Source organism: Aotus nancymaae, unplaced genomic scaffold (genome assembly GCF_030222135.1).
Source record: "Aotus nancymaae isolate 86718 unplaced genomic scaffold, 86718_ANA_hifiasm-v0.15.2.pri h1tg000032l_0, whole genome shotgun sequence".
In the NCBI taxonomy this organism is placed as follows: domain Eukaryota; kingdom Metazoa; phylum Chordata; class Mammalia; order Primates; family Aotidae; genus Aotus; species Aotus nancymaae.
This window is the reverse complement of record NW_026988445.1, coordinates 13,406,389-13,426,482: the sequence shown is the minus strand read 5'-3', so window position 1 is coordinate 13,426,482 and position 20,094 is coordinate 13,406,389. Positions and strand designations below refer to the sequence as shown.

General features: G+C 38.1%; 1 protein-coding gene across 3 annotated transcripts in view; it reads left to right on the top strand.

The window, feature by feature from the left end:
* The window catches only part of LIN9 (lin-9 DREAM MuvB core complex component), a 78,586-nt gene that overhangs the window by 33,197 nt on the left and 25,295 nt on the right, over positions 1 to 20,094 (top strand). For all 3 annotated transcript variants that reach the window (XM_012459809.2, XM_012459810.2, XM_064383571.1), the window contains 5 exons: positions 1,056 to 1,213; positions 5,458 to 5,591; positions 7,082 to 7,201; positions 7,463 to 7,564; positions 19,437 to 19,517. In XM_012459809.2, coding sequence (XP_012315232.1) covers positions 1,056 to 1,213; positions 5,458 to 5,591; positions 7,082 to 7,201; positions 7,463 to 7,564; positions 19,437 to 19,517 — 595 coding nt within the window. The remainder of the gene's footprint in view (positions 1 to 1,055; positions 1,214 to 5,457; positions 5,592 to 7,081; positions 7,202 to 7,462; positions 7,565 to 19,436; positions 19,518 to 20,094) is intronic.

The following is a 20,094-nucleotide window of genomic DNA, read 5'->3' as shown; positions in this document are numbered from 1 at the left end:
AAAAGAAACAATTTCCTTTTTTTGAGATGGAGTTATACTCTGTCACTCAGGCTAGAGTGAAATGGTGTGATCTTGGCTCACTGTAGCCTCTGTACCCTGGAACGATTCTCCTGCCTCAGCCTCCTGAGTAACTGGGATTATAGGTGCCTGACACCATGCCCAGCTAATTTTTGTATTTTTAGTAGAGATGGGGTTGTGCCGTGTTGGCCAGGCTAGTCTCGAACTCCTGACCTCAGGTGATCCACCTGCCCAGACCCCCCAAAGTGCTAGGATTACAGGCGTGGGCCACTGCGCCCAGCCAGAAACAGTTTCTAAGAACATATTTTTGAATATGGTATACTTAATGAGAAGAAAAAAAGGAATAGTGAGATGGATGGATAGATTTTATGTTTATGTTTTTGGGGTTTTTTTGTTTGTGTGTTTTTTTTTTTTTTTTTAAGATAGAGTGTCACCCAGGCTAGAGTACATTGGTGCCATCTTGGCTCACTGCAACCTCCACCTCCCAGGTTCAAGTGATTCTCCTGCCACGGCCTCCTCGGTAGCTGGGATTACAGGTGCCTGCCACCATACCCAGTTAATTTTTTACTTTTAGTAGAGATGAGGTTTTGCCATTTTGGCCATGCTAGTCTCGAACTCCTGACTTCAGGTAATCTGCTCATCTCAACACATGAAAGTATTGGGATTACAGGTATGAGCCACTGCGCCTGGCTGATTTTAAGTTTTTAATCCCAGTACTTTGGGAGGTCAAAGGTGGGTGGATCTCTTGAGCCCAGGAGTTTGAGACCAGCTGGGGCAACATGGGGAACCTCATCTCTACCAGAAATGCAAAAAATTAGTTGGGCATGGTAGTGTGCACCTATAGTCCAGCTACTCAGGAGACTGAGGCAGGAGATTCGCTTGAGCCCAGGAGGTGGAGGTTGTAGTGAGCCGAGATTGTGCCACTGCACTCCAGCCTTGGTGATGGAGTGTGACCCTATCTCAAAAAAAAAAAAAAAGTTTTAAGTTTTTATATAAGAGTAGTTATCAGTTTATATGGTTTTTATAATTTATTCTAGATGTTCTTCTGCATTTTTTGAGGAAGAGAGATCAGCATTAAAACAGAAACGGCAGAAAATAAGGCTGTTACAACAAAGGAAAGTTGCAGATGTTTCACAATTCAAAGATCTCCCAGATGAAATTCCTTTGCCTCTGGTTATTGGAACCAAAGTTACAGGTAAGTGAAAACAAGCTAATTACTATTTTGACTTGTAATTTTTAATCAAGTTAATCTTTTTTTGTTTCTTTGGTTTTTATTTCATTTTTAATTACCAACAAATATTTACAATAAACATTGTTAACCCTCACTCTATCCCTATCCCTTAACTCCCTCTGAGCCTGGCTGATGCCCAGGGATGGAGTAGGGGTTCTGTAGTACACATCACTTGATCTTTTTTTTCCTTAGTGACTTCAATTTTTCATTAGGACATGTGTACATGTACACATGGGACAAAATTCTGAAGGTATAAATAACCCAGATAATCTGTATTCAAGAAATGGCTTTTAAATTTAGAAAGCTTAAACTATAGCTCTGTGCAGTTTGCTATAGAAGTTACTCTTTCTTTATTCATGAAATCTGTTTTTCAAAGTAATTAGGAAAAAGCATACTGGTTCAAAGTAACATCTACCACAATATAAACTAAAGCAAACTGCCACAAAGATGAAATTTAATAATCTATTGGAGAAAGTATAGGTATGTATAATTTAAAAGTTTGTTTTTGTTTTCTGTGGATTTTTTTTTTTTCTTTTTTTGAGACCGTGTCTCACTCTGTCACCTTGGCTGGGGTACATTGGTGTGATCTTGGCTTACTGTGACCTCGACCTCCCAGGCTCAAGCAATCCTCCTGCTTCAGTCTCCCAAAGTGCTGAGATTACAGGCATGAATTACTGCACTTGGCCGTAAATTTTTTTAAATTTTAAATTATTCTATATTTTTCTTCTACATTATTTGTTTTCCTTTCCTAACTGGCTTTGTCTGGTTAATTCACAAACGCCATTGTTCTCATGGACTTTGGGTCTAGAAATAGTCCATTTCTAATGATTGCAGTAGGAACAAAGAATGTGGCAGGTAAAACATGACTGGACTTTGTGATCGTTATATGCAGAGTTAGAAGCACAAGAGTTTTGACAGATGCACTGGGTTTTCAAAGTAATGGAAAATTTGAATAGTAGAGAAGTTTGGAAAAATGTCTTGATTTGATACTTTAGCTACAGCATATAGGAAGTTGTTTGAGACATGATACTTAAGCCACAGTTGTTCGCCCCTGGAGAAATCAGAGTGTTAAAAAAGATATTAAAATCATTGGTTTGTTAAGAAATTATAAGAATCTGAACTATCCTAAAAGTAATCTTCATAAAATGTACAATAATCCCAGGTTATCTGGGATTTTCTGTAGGTTATCTAAATTAAAGGAGAAAATGGAAAAGAAAAAGATTTTATTTATCAAATAAATTTTTCAAAAAATAGAAATGAAGATAATAGGAAAAAAGTACATACATGCACAAATTTGTTTTGTTTTGTTTTGTTTTGTTTTGTTTTGTTTTGTTTTTGAGACAGACTTGCTGTGTCTCCCAGGCCAGAGTGCAGTGGTACGATCTTGGCTTACTGCAGCCTCCACCTCTTGGGCTCAAGCAATCCTCCCACTTCAGCCTCCAGGAACTATAGGCACATACCACCATGCCTGGCTAATTTTTCTGTAGAGATGGGGTTTCACTATGTTGCACAGACTGGTCTTGAACTCCTGAGCTCAAGCAATCCGCCCACTTGGGCCTCCCAAAGTGCTGGGATTATAGGCGTGAGCCACCATGCCCAACCTCCTAATTCTTTGAACATATTTATAATAGCTGCTTTTTAAGTCTTTGGTAAATATATTATCTCTGTCAATTTCTTACTATACTTTTTTCTTGATTAAGAGCCATACTTTTCTACTTCTTTACATGTCTAGTAATTTCTAGTGGAAAACTTGATATTTCAGATAATATATTGTAGCAACTATGTATTCTGATTTTTTGGAGAGTTGTTGGATTTGGTTTAGTGTTGGCTATGGAAACAATGATGTCTCTGCTTCATTTTTTTATTCTTATATTATTATTATTATTAAACCTGATTTCCAAGGAATTTCCCCTGTGTCTGTATATAATTTAGTGATCAGGGCCAAGCGGGACAGCTCACCCCTGTAATCCGAGCACTTTGGGGGTCTGAGGTCAGTGAATTACCTGATGTCAGGAGTTTGAGACCAGCCTGTCCAGCATAGTGAAACCCTGTATCTATTAAAAATACAAAAAAAAAAACTAGCCAGGTGTGATGGCGGGCACCTGTAATCCCAGCTATTCAGGAGGCTGAGGCAGGAGAATCACTTGAACCCAGGAGGCAGAGGTTGCAGTGAGCTGAGATCATGCCACTGCACTCCATCCTGGGCGACAGAGCGAGACTTCCATCTCAGATAATAATAATAATAACAATAATTTAGTGGTCACCTAATGATTTGAACAGAGGTTATGCTCAAACATCTTGATTGGGAAAAGCCTCACATTGATTTGTATGTAAGTTGGGGAATGTATATACAAAGTTGCTGTTAATTTTCAAGTCATCCTTAGCTTTTACTTTTTGCTAGACTATAGGATCTTCTCTGTCCATTTGCATAGTAACCCAGTTAGCCATGGATTGTAGAGAGCTTATTTCCACCCTTTTATGACTTTCGAGTTTCCAGGATCTGCCTGTTATATTTCTGGCTGTCTGCCAATCAATCTCAGCCAGGTCCATAGCTTGGGCTTACAAAGCTGTGGGTTTTTCCTGTTCTTTCCTAATTTAATTCACCACTCAGAGTAGTTTTTACCTACTGGTTAACATTGAGTCTGTTCCCTCTGGCAACAACACTGCTGGTTTTTGTGACCAACCTTGAGCTAATAAAACCATTCTCACCAACCAAGTTGATCGTAGTGGTGGATGTGTGAATAACCTCGTGCAGAAAGGCCACTGACTCCCCTTACCCTAATCTGAAGCTCTAGCACTTTTTCAACAGTAAACATTTCTTGTTTTCTGCATTTGATCCATTTTCAGTATCCTGAAATGATTGTTTTTGACAATCTCGTTCAGGTTTGTACTTGTTTTTTTATGGAGAGGAATTACTAACCTCTTCATGCCACCACAACTACAAGTGCTTTTCTGTGTTTACATTTGTTTATTCAACTTTATTTTCCACATCTTCTGTATCCATATTTACTTTTCCCTTTCTGTCAGAAACTGAGAGAGATTTTAGTCCTCTACAATTGTGATATCAATTGATCCTTTTATTTTAAACAGTTTTGCATTGTGTATTTCTGTGTTCTATTAAAATGTTGTGTATTACATTTTTTGGTTAGTATAAAATGTATTACTTTGCCCAGTTTAAGCCATAAATGCTGTTCTTATATTTTTCACTCATGCTGGATGTTTGTTTGGATTTCTCTGATGTTATTTTAGGCTGGACTTAAGTATAGTGACACAGAGTTCATCTATGTCATCAGTTCCAAGACTACTAGTTTTGGCGATTCACTAGAAAGATTCAGAGTACTCAGCACATGTACTTATGGCTAAGATTTGTTACAGTGAAGGATACAAAACAAAATTGGCAAAAGAATAAGGTGGCTGGGGCAAAGTCCAGAGGAAACCAGGTGCAAGTTTTCAAAAGCCCTCTCCCAATAAGAGTCATGCAAGACTTATTTAATTCCGCCAAAAACAAGTTGTCACAACGCTTATAAGTGTTGTCTAACAGGGAAGCTCATTACAGACTAGGTGACCAGAGTTTCTACTGGGAGCTAAGTATGTAGGCATCTTTTGTCTAGTATATACTAAAATCCCAGTCTTCCAGAGGGAAAGCAGGTGTCCAACATTAACCACATCATTTGCACAATGTATACACAGAAAACCGCCATTATTAATTAGGGAACAGTAGGAACACTTCTGAAAGCCAAGTTCCCAGATACCAGACAAAGGCCAGCCTTGCAAGGAGGTTTATTTAAGTATAGCAGTCTCAGGCCTGCTGTATTAAATTCTTTAATTCTTTTCTATATAACATCTTTGTCTTTTTTTTTTAATTGAACTACTTCTGGTGTTTCACTCATGAGTATAATGACCAAACTTCTTTTGTTGGCTTTTTTGCAGTTAGGGGTTTGAACCCCAAATGATTTAAAAATATTTTTCTCTTAATTTGGAAGTAATTTTATTCTTATATGAAATTAGGGATCATCATTTATAGTTTTGGTTTTTGTTTCAAAAAAATCTTTCTGTTGTTTCTCTAAGCCAAAAATAAAGTGTGTGCTTGTTTTGAAACTCTAATAGACAAAATACTGTACTATGATTTAAATTACATGCTTGGAAGTTTTATATTTGACTATTCTTTGTATCTCCCACACATCATAATGCCTTTTTTCTTTTATCAGCACGATTACGTGGTGTTCATGATGGTTTGTTCACTGGACAAATAGATGCTGTGGATACTCTTAATGCTACTTATAGAGTAACTTTTGATAGGACAGGGCTTGGAACCCATACCATCCCTGACTATGAAGTTCTTGTAAGTAGTATTTCATAATACATTTGTGTTTTATGCCTGTTAAATGTGTTGTGTAGAGTTTTTTTTAGAAATCGTATTTTATGATAGAATTGACTTTAGCTCACAGAGGAAGAGATCCTTAGCGGTCCCCAGCCCTATCTGCTAGACCCCTAGTTCAGAAATATACTTAAGTCTTCTATTTTCCAGGAACTCGGATTCCTCTGTTGGACCTTAATGACACAGCACTTTAGTATAACCAAACTGATGAGTCCTAACTAAATAACCTTGGAGAAGAAGCTACATAACATTTTCATTGCAGCTGTTAGGTTAAAGTGTAGTCCTCTTGCAAAACTATTTTTAAAGTATGAAGTAACATCATGTACTTATTTGTTCTCCTGTTTTATCTTCAGAGGTATGCAGGATGGGTGTTAATTACCTTCACTTTTTGCATGGTGAAACTCAGACATAAAGTACAATTGTGTAATTTATTCAAGGCTCTAGATCTGGTTTCCTGTTAGGCTGAAACTAGAATCAACAGTCTTGTTCTGTTGCCCAGGCTAGTGTGCAGTAGTATGATCTTGGCTCACTGCAACCTCCACCTAGAACATATATATATATTTCTTTATCTCCTAAGTGCAGAAATACAATATTGCTTGATATCTCTCCACAATAGGAGAGAAAGAAAATTGGAACTAAATATAGAGCAAAGTACACTGTTCTTAAGTTTTTACATTTAAAGGGTGAAATCTATAAACTCTCTTTTTAAAAGAAGTAAATTGGCCAGGTGCAGTGGCTCACGCTTGTGATCCCAGCACTTTGGGAGGCTGAGGCTGGTGGATCACCTGAGGTCAGGAGTTCAACACCAGCCTGGCTAACATGGTGAAACCCTGTTTCTAGTAAAAATACAAAAAAATTAGCTGGGTGTGGTGATGTGCACCTGTAATCCCAGCTACTCGGGAGGCTGAGGCAGGAGAATTGCTTGAACCCAGGAAGTGGAGGTTGCAGTGAGCCGAGATTGTGCCATTGCACTCCAGCTTGGGCAACAAGAGTGAAAACTCCATCTCAAAAAAACAAGTAAACTACTTCTCTGTTTAATTAATTTAACTATTTTTATGAGATCACCCAAATATTTCTCCCTGGCTAAATAAGAGTTAATTTTAATTATTGTAGGATAGATTCAGACAGCCTAAATGAAAATAAGCAAAGGTGGCCATAGAACACTTTAATACTAATCTTTGATTCTCTAAACTATTTTGACCCTTTTTTTAATTTCTTTTTTTCTTTTGTATGTTCATTCTTTTGGGAGCAAACTAGTGTTTTCATATTCTGTTTTACGTTCTAGCCTTTGATCTGTATAGACTAATATGCTACTCTATAAATAATATGTAAGTAATAAATTCTATATGAATCATAGAATACACGTGAGTATATATCTCAAGCTGAAGTACAGTGATTATAAAGCATACATGATTGGTAAATTTCAAGTTTTGTGGATGATTCTGTTTTCTCAGAGTAATGAGCCTCATGAGACAATGCCAATTGCTGCCTTTGGACAAAAACAGCGGCCTTCTCGATTTTTTATGACCCCACCACGTTTACATTATACTCCTCCTCTCCAGTCACCAATTACAGTAAGCATATTTTAGAAATACCATCAATAATTTGATTATTATGAAGGTGAACTATGTTCTTAAGAAATACACATCTATTACAACTTCAAAAGGTGTGCATACTATTTTGAGTTGAAAATGTTAAATAAAATAAATACTTGCTTCAACTCCAGAAATATTTTCCTTTTCATTGGATTTTATAACAGAATTTTCTCTTTTTCTGAAAATAAGATACCTCCTCTGAATAGTCAATGATTAAATGATTCTCTTTTATTTCCATAGGATAATGATCCTTTATTAGGACAATCGCCATGGAGAAGTAAAATTTCTGGCTCTGACACTGAAACGTTAGGTGGTTTTCCAGTAGAATTTCTTATACAAGTGGTAAGAATTGTTCTGAATATCTTGGCAGTTTGTCTAAAAACTCAATGTCTTCTGTGTTATTAAAGTTGAAAATTTTTCTAGGACCACATATTTATCACCATGTAGGTTTTAAGAACTGCTATTTCCAACAAAGCCTGAAAGTAAAAGTTATAGAAACCAAAAAAGAGTTACAGATCTTTCTTGAGCTTTGTCTTGTGTCTGAGTTCTTATTATTCTGCTATTTTAAGGGCTCAAACGTTCTGTGAAATTCTGAATGTTTGGCTGTTAATAACTTGGGTAACTATGAAGGCTTTTATTTAGTAACCTCAGCATATTCTGCCATCATCAGTCAATTCAACAGTTATGATGCCCTGGCTAGCTTATATGGTTAGAAGAAATTTTATTTCTTTTCAGAGACTAGAAACAGGTATTCACTTGCTAAGTACTAAGAAATCTAAGCCTAAACTGAAATAAGTGGAGAAGTATTATATTGGAAAGTTTTCTTAATAGACACTTAAAAATGTAACGAGTTTGAAAATTAGATTACATACATTTTTTAGTTTGAATCATAGTCTACTGACGTATTGTTTCATTTCCTTTTTGGAAAATAAAAACTACTTTGGCTTGGAATAGATATGATCTTTATTTTTATTTACTTGTTTTTTTTTGAGACTGAGTCTCGTTCTGTCGCTCAGGCTGGAGTGCAGTGGTGTGATCTTGGCTTACTCTAACCTCCATCACCCGGGTTCAAGCTTTTCTCCTATCTCAGCCTCCCGAGTGGCTGGGATTATAGGCACGCACCACCATGCCTGGCTAATTTTTTTTTTTTTTCTAATAGAGATGGGGTTTCACCATGTTGTCCAGGCTGATCTTCAACTCCTAACCTCAAATGATTCCCCAGCCTTGGCCTCCCAAAGTGCTGAGATTACAGACATGAGCCACCGCTCCCAGCTGATACGATTTTTATAAATAAAACTATTTACAACAGGCCAGGTGTACCTGTAATACCAGCACTTTGGGAAGCCGAGGCACGTGGATCACCTGAGGTAGGGTGTTCGAGACCAGCCTGGCCAACATGGCAAAACTCTGTCTTTACTAAAAGTACAAAAATTAGCTAGGTGTGGTGGCTCATGCCTGTAATCCCAGTACTTTGGGAGGCCAAGGAGGGTCCCATTGCTTGAGCCAAGGAGTTCAAGACTAGACTGGGTTACAGTGACACCTATACAAAAAATACAAAAATTAGCAGGTGTGGTGGCTTGTGCCTGTAGTCCCAGCTACTTGGGTGGCTCTGGTAAGAGGATTGCTAAGCCCAGGAGGTTGAGGCTGTAGTGAGTCAAGATCATGCCACTGCACTCCAGCCTGGGCTACAGAGGAAGACCCTGTTCTCAGAAACAAAACAAAACACAACAAAAAGGGCTAGGCTCTGTGGCTGACACCTGTAATCCCAGCACTTTGGGAGGCTGAGGCAGGCAGATTGCTTGCAGTCAGGAGTTCCAGACCAGTGTGGCCAATATGGTGAAACCCTGTCTATACTGAAAATACAAATATTAGCCAGGTATGGTGGACTGTGCATGTAATCCTAGCTACTCGGCAGGCTGAGGTACAAGAATTGCTTGAACCCAAGAGGCAGAGGTTACCTGGGCGACAGAGCAAGACTTCAACTCAAAAAATTAAAAAAAAAAAAAAAGAGAGATGCCGAGGCAGGCGGATCACGAGGTCAAGAGATTGAAACCATCTTGGGCAACATGGTGAAACCCTGACTCTACTAAAAATACAAAAATTAGCCAGGCGGGGGGGTGGGCAACTGTAATCCCAGCACTTAGGAGGCTGAGGCAGGAGAATTGCTTGAACCCTGAGGTGGAGGTTGCAGTGAGCTGAGATCTCCAGCCTGAGCAACAAGAGCAAAACTAACTCTCTCTCTCTCTCTCTCTCTCTCTCTCTCTCTGTCTCTGTCTCTCTGTATCTGTCTGTCTGTCTCTCTCTCTATATATATATGTATATATTTATAACATAATCCATAAAAATATTCATAGTGTTTACCTTTTGCAGTTGATGTTATTTTGAGGAAAAGTCTTGTGTGTGTGTGTGTGTATGTGTATGGTATTCTGTGTTCCTCAATCACATTTTTTAAATTCATTTTTAAATTTTTATTTATATGAGACAGAGTCTCGTTCCATCTCCCAGGCTGGAGTGCAGTGGCATCATCTCAGCTCACTGCAACCTCTACCTCCTGGGTTCCAGTGATTCTTCCATCTCAGCCTCCTAAGTAGCTGGGATTATAGGCATACACCACCACGCCCAGCTAATTTTTTTTATTTTCAGTAGAGATGGAGTTTCACAGTGTTAACCAGGCTGGTCCCGAACTCCTGACCTCAAGTGATCTGCCCTTCTCAGCCTCCCAAAGTGCTAGGATTACAGGTATGAGCCACTGCGCCTGGCCTATTTATTTATTTTTTTAAGACAAGGTCTCACTCTGTTGTCCAGGCTGGGGGATAGTGGTACCATCATGGCTCACTGCAGCCTTAACCTCCCGGGCTCGGACAGTCCTACCACGTCAGCCTCGCAGGTAGCTGAGACCCCAGGCATGTACCACGACTCCCAGCTAATATGTTTTTTATTAGTTTTGTAGAGATGAGGTCCCACTATGTTACCCAGGCTAGCCTTGAACTCCTGGGCTGAAATGATCCTCCCATCTTGGTCCTCCAAAGTGCTGAGATTACAGGCTTAAGCCACCATGCCTAGCTAATGATATATTGTTAGTTATCTTTGCAATATAAAATTTCTTATACCTTTGGCTTCTCAAGGCGGATGGATGTTTTTATATGAAAGACTGAAAATGTGATGAAAGCCAAGACTTATTCTTTCCACAAAGACACTTGTTTTTAATTCTTTCTTTTAAATACTGGAAGTATAAACAAAGCTAGTATGTTATATTTGAACAGGTGTTGTATGTGTGTTTGAGAGAGTTTGAGAGAGAGAGAGAGATCTGTAACAGAGGGATCCAGAAGCTAAGTACTGCTACACTATGTCTAAAGTAGTGGTATTTTTATTGACTTTTGTTGTATTTGATTTTTAATTAAAAACATTTTATTTTTTAGAGCAGTTTTCGGTTCATAGCAAAATTGAAAAGAATATACAGATATGTCCCATATACTTCTTGACCCCACACGTGTGTAGTCTGCCCCCATTATCTCCCCCACCAGAGTGGTACATTTGTTACAGTCAATGAACCTTCATTAACACATCATTTCACCTAAAGACCATAGTTCACATTAATGTATTTAAAGATGTGGAACATTTTAAGAGTTTTGACAAATGTATAATGACATGTATCCACCATTATGTATCATACAGAGTTGTTTTCGCTGCCCTAAAAATCTTCTGTGTTTCACCTTTTATCCCTTTCCCTGAGCCCCGGAAGCCACTGATGTTTGTTTTTTGCAGACTGTCATATATTTGAAGTCATATGGTATATAGCCTTTTCATATTGATTTCTTTCACTTACTAATACACATTTAAGTTTCTTTCATGTCTTGATAGTTCATTTCTTTTTAGCATTGAGTAATATTACATTGTCGGGATGAACCACAGTTTATTTTCTCATTGGCAAACTGAAAGACATCTTGGTTGTGTTCAAATTTTGGCAATTAAGAATAAAGCTGCCATAAATATCTGTGTGCAGGTTTTTGTATAGACATAATTTTTCACCTTCTTTGTGTAAATACCAAGGAGTATAATTGCTGGATCATATGCTGAGAGTATGCTTAGTTATATAAGAAACTGAGAAGCTGTGTTCTAAAGTGGTGGTACCATTTTGCATTCCCAGCAGCAGTGAATGGGATTTCCTGTTGTTCCACATCCTCGTCAGCATTTGGTGTTGTCAGTGTTGTGAATTTTGGCCATTCTAATAGGTTTGTTGTGGTATCTCATTATTTAAATTTGCATTTCCCTGATGACATATGCATTTCCTCATTGAGCATCTTTCCATATGCTTATCTGCCATCTGTATATCTTCTTTGGTGAGGTGTCTGTTAAGGTGTTTGGCTCATTTTTTAATCCAGTTGTTTTCTTATTGTTGGGTTTTAAGCGTTCTTTGTATGTTTTGGAAAGCAGTTCCTTATCAGATGTATATTTTACAAATATTTTCTCCCAGTCTGTGACTTGTCTTTTCATTCCCTTTATAATGTCTTTGACCAAGCAGAAGTTTTTGATTTTAATGAAGTTCAGCTCATCAATTCATTCTTTCATGGATCATGCCTTTGGTGTCATATCTAAAGTATTGTCACAAAACCAAAGTCATCTAGATTTTTTTTCCTGTGTTACTTTCTAGGGGTTTCTTTGTTTGTTTGTTTTTGAGATGGAGTTTCGCTCTCGTTGCCCAGGCTGGAGTGCAGTGGTGCCATCTCAACTCACTGCAACCTCCACCTCCCGGGTTCAAGCGATTCTCTTGCTTCAGCCTCCTGAGTAGCTGGAATTACAGGCATGTGCCACCACACCTGGCTAATTTTGTATTTTTAGTAGAGATGGGATTTCTCCATGTTGATCAGGTTGGTCTTGAACTCTTGACCTCAGGTGATCTGCCTGCCTGGGCCTCCCAAAGTGCGGGAATTACAGGCGTGAGCCACTGGGCCAGTCACTTTCTAGTTTTACAGTTTTGGATTTTACATCTATGTTTGTGATTCCCTTTGTGAAAGGTGTAAGATTTTTTGTCTAGATTCATTTTTTTTTTTGTATGTGGATGTCCAGTTGTTGCCAGCACCGTTTGTTGAAAAGACTGACTTTTCTCCACTCTTGCCAATTTGTTGGGCAACTGCTTTTGCTCATTTGTTGAAGATCATTTGACTGTTTATGTGGATTTATTTCTGGGCTCTCTATTCTGTTCCATTGATCAATTTATTTTATTTTTTGCCACTACCACACTGTCTTGATTACTGTAGCTTTATAGTATCTTTCAAAGTTAAGTAGTGTCAGTCCTTCAACTTCGTTCTTCTACTTCTATATTGTATTGGCTATAGTAGGTCTTTTGCCTTTCAGTATAGACCAGAATCATTTTCTCAATATCCGTAAAAGAACTTGCTGGGATTTTGACTTGTATTGCACTGAATTTATAGAACAAGTTGGAAAGAACTGGTATCTTGACAATGTTGTGTCTTCTTATCCATGAACATGGAATATCTCTTATTTATTTAGATCTTTTATTTCTTTCATTAGAGTTTGGTAGTTTTGCTTATATAGGTCTTACACATATTTTGTTATACTTAAGTATTTCATTTTGGGGGGTGTTAAGGTAAACTATTGTATTTTTAATTTCACATTCTACTTGTTTATTGTTGATATATGACAAAGAAATTGACTTTTGTATGTTAACTTTGATTCCTGCAACTTTGCTATAGTCGCTTATTAGTTCCAGGGATTTTTTTTTGTCAGTTCTTTCAGATTGTCTACATAGATAGTCATGTCAACTGCCTAAAACAGTTTTTTTTTTCCTTCCCAATTAAATTATTCTACCTTTTATTTCTCTTTCTTGTCTTATTGCATTAGCTAGGACTTCTAGTATGATGTTGAAAAGGAGTGATAAGAGAGGACATTGTTGCCTTGTTCGTGATCTTAGTGAGAAAACTTCTGGTTTCTCACCATTAAGTATGATATTAAATATGGGGGTTTTTTTGTAGATATCTTTTATCAGGTTGGGGAAGTTGTCTATTCCTAGTTTAGTGAGAGTTTCTCATGAGTGAGTGTTGAAGTTTGTCAAATACTTTGACTGTATCAGTCTGATTGTGTGATTTTTCTTCTTTAGCCTACTGATGTGAGGGATTATATTAATTAATTTTCAAACATTGAATCAGCCTTGCATACTTCAGATAAATCCCACTTGGCTGTGATCTTAAATCCTTTTATACATCACTGGACTCAATTTGCTAGTATTTTATTGAGAATTTTTGTGTCTGTGTTTATGAGAGTTACTAGTCTATAGTTTTATTTGTTTCCTTTTTCGACAAGGGATCTGTGTTGCCCAGGCTGGGCTCAGACTCCTGAGTACAAGTGATCCTCCCACTTCAGCCTCCCAGTAGCTAGGATTATGAGTACATTCCATTGTGCCTGGCTTATAGGTTTCTTTTATAGTGTCTTTGTCAGAGTTTGGTATTAATGCTAACCTGGGAGAATGAGTTAGGAAGTGTTTCCTCTACTTCTATCCTCTAAAACATTATAGAGATTGGGTATAATTTCTTTCTCAAACGTTTAGTAGAGTTCCTTAGTGAACCCATCTGGGCCTGGTGCTTTCTGTTGTGGAAGGTTATTAATTATTGACTCAGTTCATTTAATAGAAGCCTATTCAGAGCCACTCCATCTTTTTCTTGTGTGAGTTTTGGAAATTATGTCATTCAAGGAATTTGTTCATTTTATTAAGGTTATCAAATTTGTGGACATAGAGTTATTTATAGTATTCTTTTATTATCTTTTTAAAGTCCATAGGATCTATAGTGATGCCCCATTTTCATTTCTGAAATTAATAATTTGTGTCTTCTCTCTTTTTTCTTAGCCTAGCTAGAGGCTTATCAATATCATTGATCTTTTTTAAGAATCAGCTTTTGGTTTTGTTAGTTTTTTTTTTCTATTTCCTTTTTTGAATTTTATTGATTTCTGTTCTAATTTGTATTGTTTCTTCTGCTTACTTTGTATTTAATTTGCTTTTCTTTTCTTTTTTTTAAGTTTCCTAAAGTGGAAGCTTAAATTACTGATTTTAGGTCTTTTTTCTTTACTAATATATTCATTTAATACTACAAATTTCCCACTAAGCATTGCTTTTGCTGCATCCTACAAATTTTGACAAGTCATCTTTTTATTTTTATATAGTTCAGAATTTTTTTTCCCATTTTACTTTTAGATTGCTTTTTTGACTCATGTATTATTTAGACATGTCTTTAGATTTTACAGCTTTCTTTGTTATTGATTTCTAGTAGAGTTTTGTAGTGGTCTAAGAGCATACATTGTATGATTTCTGTTCTTTTAATTTTGTTAAGGTGTGTTTTGTGGCCCAGAATGAGATCATCATGAATTTTCCTTACAGCCTTTGGTAGAAAGTATATTCTGCAGTTATTTGATGAAGTACACTATAGATGTCAATTATATCCAGTAAATTGATGGTATTGTTGGTTTAACTGTGTCCTTGCTGATTTTCTGCCCATTAGATTGGTTCATTTCTGATAGAGAGGTATCAAAATCTCCAACTATAATGGTGGATTGATCTATTTGTTAATAGTTTGTCCATCATTTTTCCTCATGTTTTGATGTTCATTTGTTAGGTACATAAATATTAAGTATTGTTGGTGGGGCACGGTGGCTCACACCTGTAATCCCAGCACTTTGGAAGGCCAAGGCAGGCAGATCAGTTGAGGTCAGGAGTTCGAGACCAGCCTGGCCAACATGGTGAAACCCCATCTCTACTAAAAATACAAAAATTAGCCAGGTGTGGTGGCGGGCACCTGTAATCCCAGCAATTCAGGAGGCTGAGATAGGAGAATTGCTTGAACCCGGGAGGTGGAGATTGCAGTTAGCCAAGATCATGCCACTGCACTCCAGCCTGGGTAACAGAGCAACACTCTGCCTCAAACAAAAACAAAAAATTACATATTGTTATGTCTTCTTGGAACATTGACCCCTTTCTTATTATGTAATGCCCCTTTTTTCTTCCTGACATCTTTCCTTGCTCTGGAGTCTGCTTTGTCTGAAATTAATATAACTGTTCCTGCTTTCTTTTGATTAGTGTTAGCATGGCATATTCTTTATCCATTTACTTTTTTTTTTTTTAGATGGAGTCTCGCTCTGTCACCCAGGCTTGAGTGCAGTGGTGTGATCTCAGCTCACTGCAACCTCCACCTCACAGGGTTTAAGCAATTCTCCTGCCTTAGCCTCCCGAGTAGCTGGGATTACAGGCACCTGCCACCATGCCCAGCCAATTTTTGTATTCTTAGTAGAGTTGGGGTTTCACCATTGTTGCCCAGGATGGTCTCAATCTCTTGACCTCATTATCCACTCGCCTTGGCATCCCTTGTTTTTTTTTTATTTTTCTTTTTTTTTGAGACAGAGTCTTGCTCTCTTGCCCAGGCAACCTCTGCCTCCTGGCAATTCTTGTGCCTCAGCCTCCCAAGTAGCTAGGATTATATGTGTGGTCTACCACACCTGGCTAATATTTGTATTTTCAGTAGAGACAGGGTTTCACCATGTTGGCCAGGCTGGTCTGGAACTCCTGACTGCAAGCAATCTGCCTGCCTCAGCCTCCCAAAGTGCTGGGATTACAGGTGTCAGCCACAGAGCCTAGCCCTTTTTGTTGTGTTTTGTTTTGTTTCTGAGAACAGGGTCTTCCTCTGTAGCCCAGGCTGGAGTGCAGTGGCATGATCTTGACTCACTACAGCCTCAACCTCCTGGGCTTAGCAATCCTCTCACCAGAGCCTCCCAAGTAGCTGGGACTACAGGCACAAGCCACCACACCTGCTAATTTTTGTATCTTTTTGTATAGACATGGGGTGTCACTGTAGCCCAGTCTAGTCTTGAACTCCTTGGCTCAAGCAATGGGACCCTCCTTGGCCTCCCAAAGTACTGGGATTATAGACATGAGCCACCACACCTAGCCTCCATCCATTTACTTTTAATCTATCCGTGTCTTTATACTTAAAGTAGATTTCAAAGTGATTATTGATATAGTTAGATTAATATCTATCATATTTATTACTATTTTGTATTTGTTGCTCATATTCCTTGTTCTTATTTTTACATTCCACTCTGTTTTTGTCTTTCATGGTTTAATTACTTTATATAATTTAATTTTTCTCTGCTTTCTTAGCATGTCAGTTTTCTTTTACCTTTCCTTTTTCTTTTACCTTTCTTTAATGGTTGCTCTAGAATTTACATGATACACTTTTACAACTAATCTACATCCACTTTCAAATAACACTGGGCAGCTTCATGGGTAGTACTAGTACCCAGTAATAACAAAATAATCCTAATTCATCCCTCCCTTTTTTTTGTATCACTGCTGTCACTATTTTATCTATACCTAAGCATGCATAAGCATATATACACATAATCATACATAATCAAATACACTGTTGCTGTTATTGTTTTGAACAAACTGTTATCTGTTGGAATAAGGAAATAAGGAAAATAGAAGTTTTTGTTTTACCTTCAACTTATTCTTTCTTTGATATACTTCCTTTATTTATATCTGAGTTTCTGATATGTATCATCTTCTTTTTCTCTGAAGAACATAATTTAACATTTCTGGCTGGGTGCGGTGGCTCACGCCTGTAATCCTAGCACTTTGGGAGGCCGAGGTGGACAGATCACTTGAGGTCAGGAGTTCAACACTAGCCTGACCAATATGGTGAAACCCTGTCTCTACTAAAAATACAAAAATTAGCCAGGCTTGGTGGCGTGCGCCTATAGTCCCAGCTACTTGGAAGGCTGAGGCATGAGAACTGCTTAAACCCAGAAGGCGGAGGTTGCAGGGAGCCAAGATCGTGCCATTGCACTCCAGCCTGGGCAACAGAGCAAGATTCCGTCTTAAAAAAAAAAAAAAGAAAACATTTCTTATAAGGCAGGCCTACTGGTGACCTATTTTTTCAAGTTTTTTCTCTGAGAAAGTCTTTATTTCTCATTCACTTAAAAATTTTTATTTTTTATTGTAGAGATAAGGTCTAGCTGTGTTTCTCAGGCTGCTCTGGAACTTCTCGGCTTAAGCAGTCCTCCCTCTTGGCCTTCCAAAGTGCTAGGATTACAGCTGTGAGCCTTGATGCTCAGTCCTGTTTTACTTTTGAATGATAATTTCATCAGGTGCAGAGGTTTAGATTGCCAGATTTTTTTTTCTGTCAACACAAGATATCTTACTCTAGTATCTTCTTGCTTGTCTGGTTTCTGAGGAGAGGTCAGATGAAATTCTTATCTTTGTTTCTCTATCGTAAAGTGTTTTCTTTCAGGATTTTTTTCTTTTTTCCTTTTTTAAACTATGTGGAGACAGGGTTTTGCTATGTTGCCCAGACTGGTCTCGAACTGCTGGGCTCAAGCAATCTGCCTGCCTTAGCCTCCCAAAGTGCAGGGTTTAGGGGCATGAGCCACCATAGCTGGGCCAGAATTTTTTCATTATCTTGGATTTTCTGTAGTTTGAATATGATATATGTAAATGTAGAGGTTTTTGTGGCATTTTTCCTGTATGGTATTCTCTGAGCTTCTTAGATCTTTGCTTTGGTATCTGACATCAATTTGGGGAAAATTCTCATTATATTTCAGACATTTCTTCCTTTTTTTCTCTCTTTTCTCTCCTTCTGGTATTTCATTAAAGCTTAAGTTATACCTTTTGTAGTTGTGCCACAGTCCTTGGACATTCTGTGCTGATTTTTTCAGTCTTTGTTCTCTTTGCTTTTTAGTTTTGGAAGTTCCTATTAATATATCCTCTTCTGAGGTAACTCTTATGGAAGAAAAAAAAAGAAAAAGAAATAATATATCCTCACGCTCGAGAAATTTTCATCTCTCTGCTTGCATTGCCCATCTGTTCTTGCATACTATTTTATCCATTAGAGGCCTTAGCGTATTACTCATAGTTCTTGCAAATTTCAACATCCCTGCCATATCTGAGGCTGGTTTTTATGCTTGCTTTGTCTCTTCAAACTACGTTTTTTGCCTTCTTGGTGTGCCTTGTAATTTTTTCTTGATTGCCAAACATGATAGACTATGTAAAAGGAACTGTGGTAAATAGGCTTTCGTGATAATGGTGGTAAGGTGTTGGGGGACATGATGAAACATTCTATAGTCTTGTAAGTAGGTTTCAGTCTTTTGGTCAGCCTGAGCCTCTGGACCGTGAACTTCACAAACACATCTCAGTTTTTCCTCCTCTTAGGTGGTGCAGGGTGGCTAGAGTGGGCTGGGGTTGGGTGTTTCTCTTCCCCAGCGAAGGTCAGTTAGCCTCTGCTAAAACCCTAGCATGTTAGCCTCTGGTTAAATAGTTTTTCCTGAGGGCAGATCCTGCTAAGAAGAACAGAATTTTGAACCAGTGAAAGCTTGTTCAGATTGACTCCTTAGTCCTTTTGACATGTTCTAGTTGCAGTGGATTTTTAAAATACTATTTGCTTGTCAGCTAATTAGATATATAAAATACAGTGCTACGAGGCCAGGTGTAGTGGCTTATGTCTGTAATTCCAGCACTTTGGGAGGCCAAGGTGAGCAGATCACTTGAGGTCAGGAGTTCAACACCAGCCTGGCCAACATGGTAAAACCCCATCTCTACTAAAACAAAATGGCCGGGCGCCCTGGTTCATGCCTGTAACCCTAGCACTTTGGGAGGCCGAGGCAGGTGGATCATTTGAGGTCAGGAGTTCAAGACTAGCCTGGCCAACATGGCAAAACCCCGTCTCTACTAAAAATATAAATATTAGCCAGGCATGGTGGCGGGTACCCATAATCACAGCTACTGGGAGGCTGAGGCAGGAGAATCACTTCAGCCTGGGAGACAGAGTTTGCAGTGAGCCGAGATTGCTCCATTTTACTCCAGCCTGGGCAACAGAGCAAGACTCCATCTCAAAAAACAAAAACAAAAACAAACAAAAAAATTAGCCAGACGTGGTTGCATGTGCCTGTAATACCTGCTACTCAAGAGGCTGAGGCAAGAATCGCTTGTACTGGGAGGCAGAGGTTGCAGTGAGCTGAGATTGCGTCACTGCACTCCAGCCTGGGCAACAGAGCGAGACTGTGTCTCAGAAGAAAAACAACACAAAACGATGCTATGCTATATATATATGTTGAAACACTAAAATCTATGCTAAAATATCTTACTAAAAATTGGAAATTTAATGTTTACCTAAATGCCTCTGTTTATTCTAAAATATATCTTCTTTGTCTGTAGACCAGATTATCAAAAATTCTCATGATTAAAAAGGAACATATCAAGAAATTAAGGGAAATGAACACAGAAGCAGAAAAACTGGTAAGAATTTGTTTCTCTCTTTTTTCTTCTTCATTTGCTTGTCTAATTTTAAAATGGTGAGGCCATCTATATCTAATGATTTAAAAATATCTACGGGAGAAAACCTTCAGATAAATATTATTTTTATATCCTCATTTGCATGAGGTTGTCCACGCCTGTAGTCCAGCTTCTTGGGAGGCCGAAGCAAAAGGATTGCTTGAGCCTAGAGTCAGAGACTGCAGTGAGCTATGATTCTACCACTACACTCTAGCCTGGGTGATAGCAAGACCCTATCTCAGTAAATTAATGAATACAGGAATAGATACATACATACATAAAAAAGTAAATCCTCATTGCTATCACTAACTCTTGTTATACTGAACATATGCTAAGTAAACTGGCAGTGCATTGCCCCAGACCTCATTATGCCTTTGACTGTACAGTTGAATAGGATTAATGGGTATATTAGGTTCTTTGAACAGTTTGCATGAGTCTAGAATTGCTCAGACTGGTACCTGTGACCAAAGGAGTTGTAATGACAGAGGTTATAAAAAATGTTTCAGAATAAGTAAGTCAGGAAATATCTATGTTGTCATCT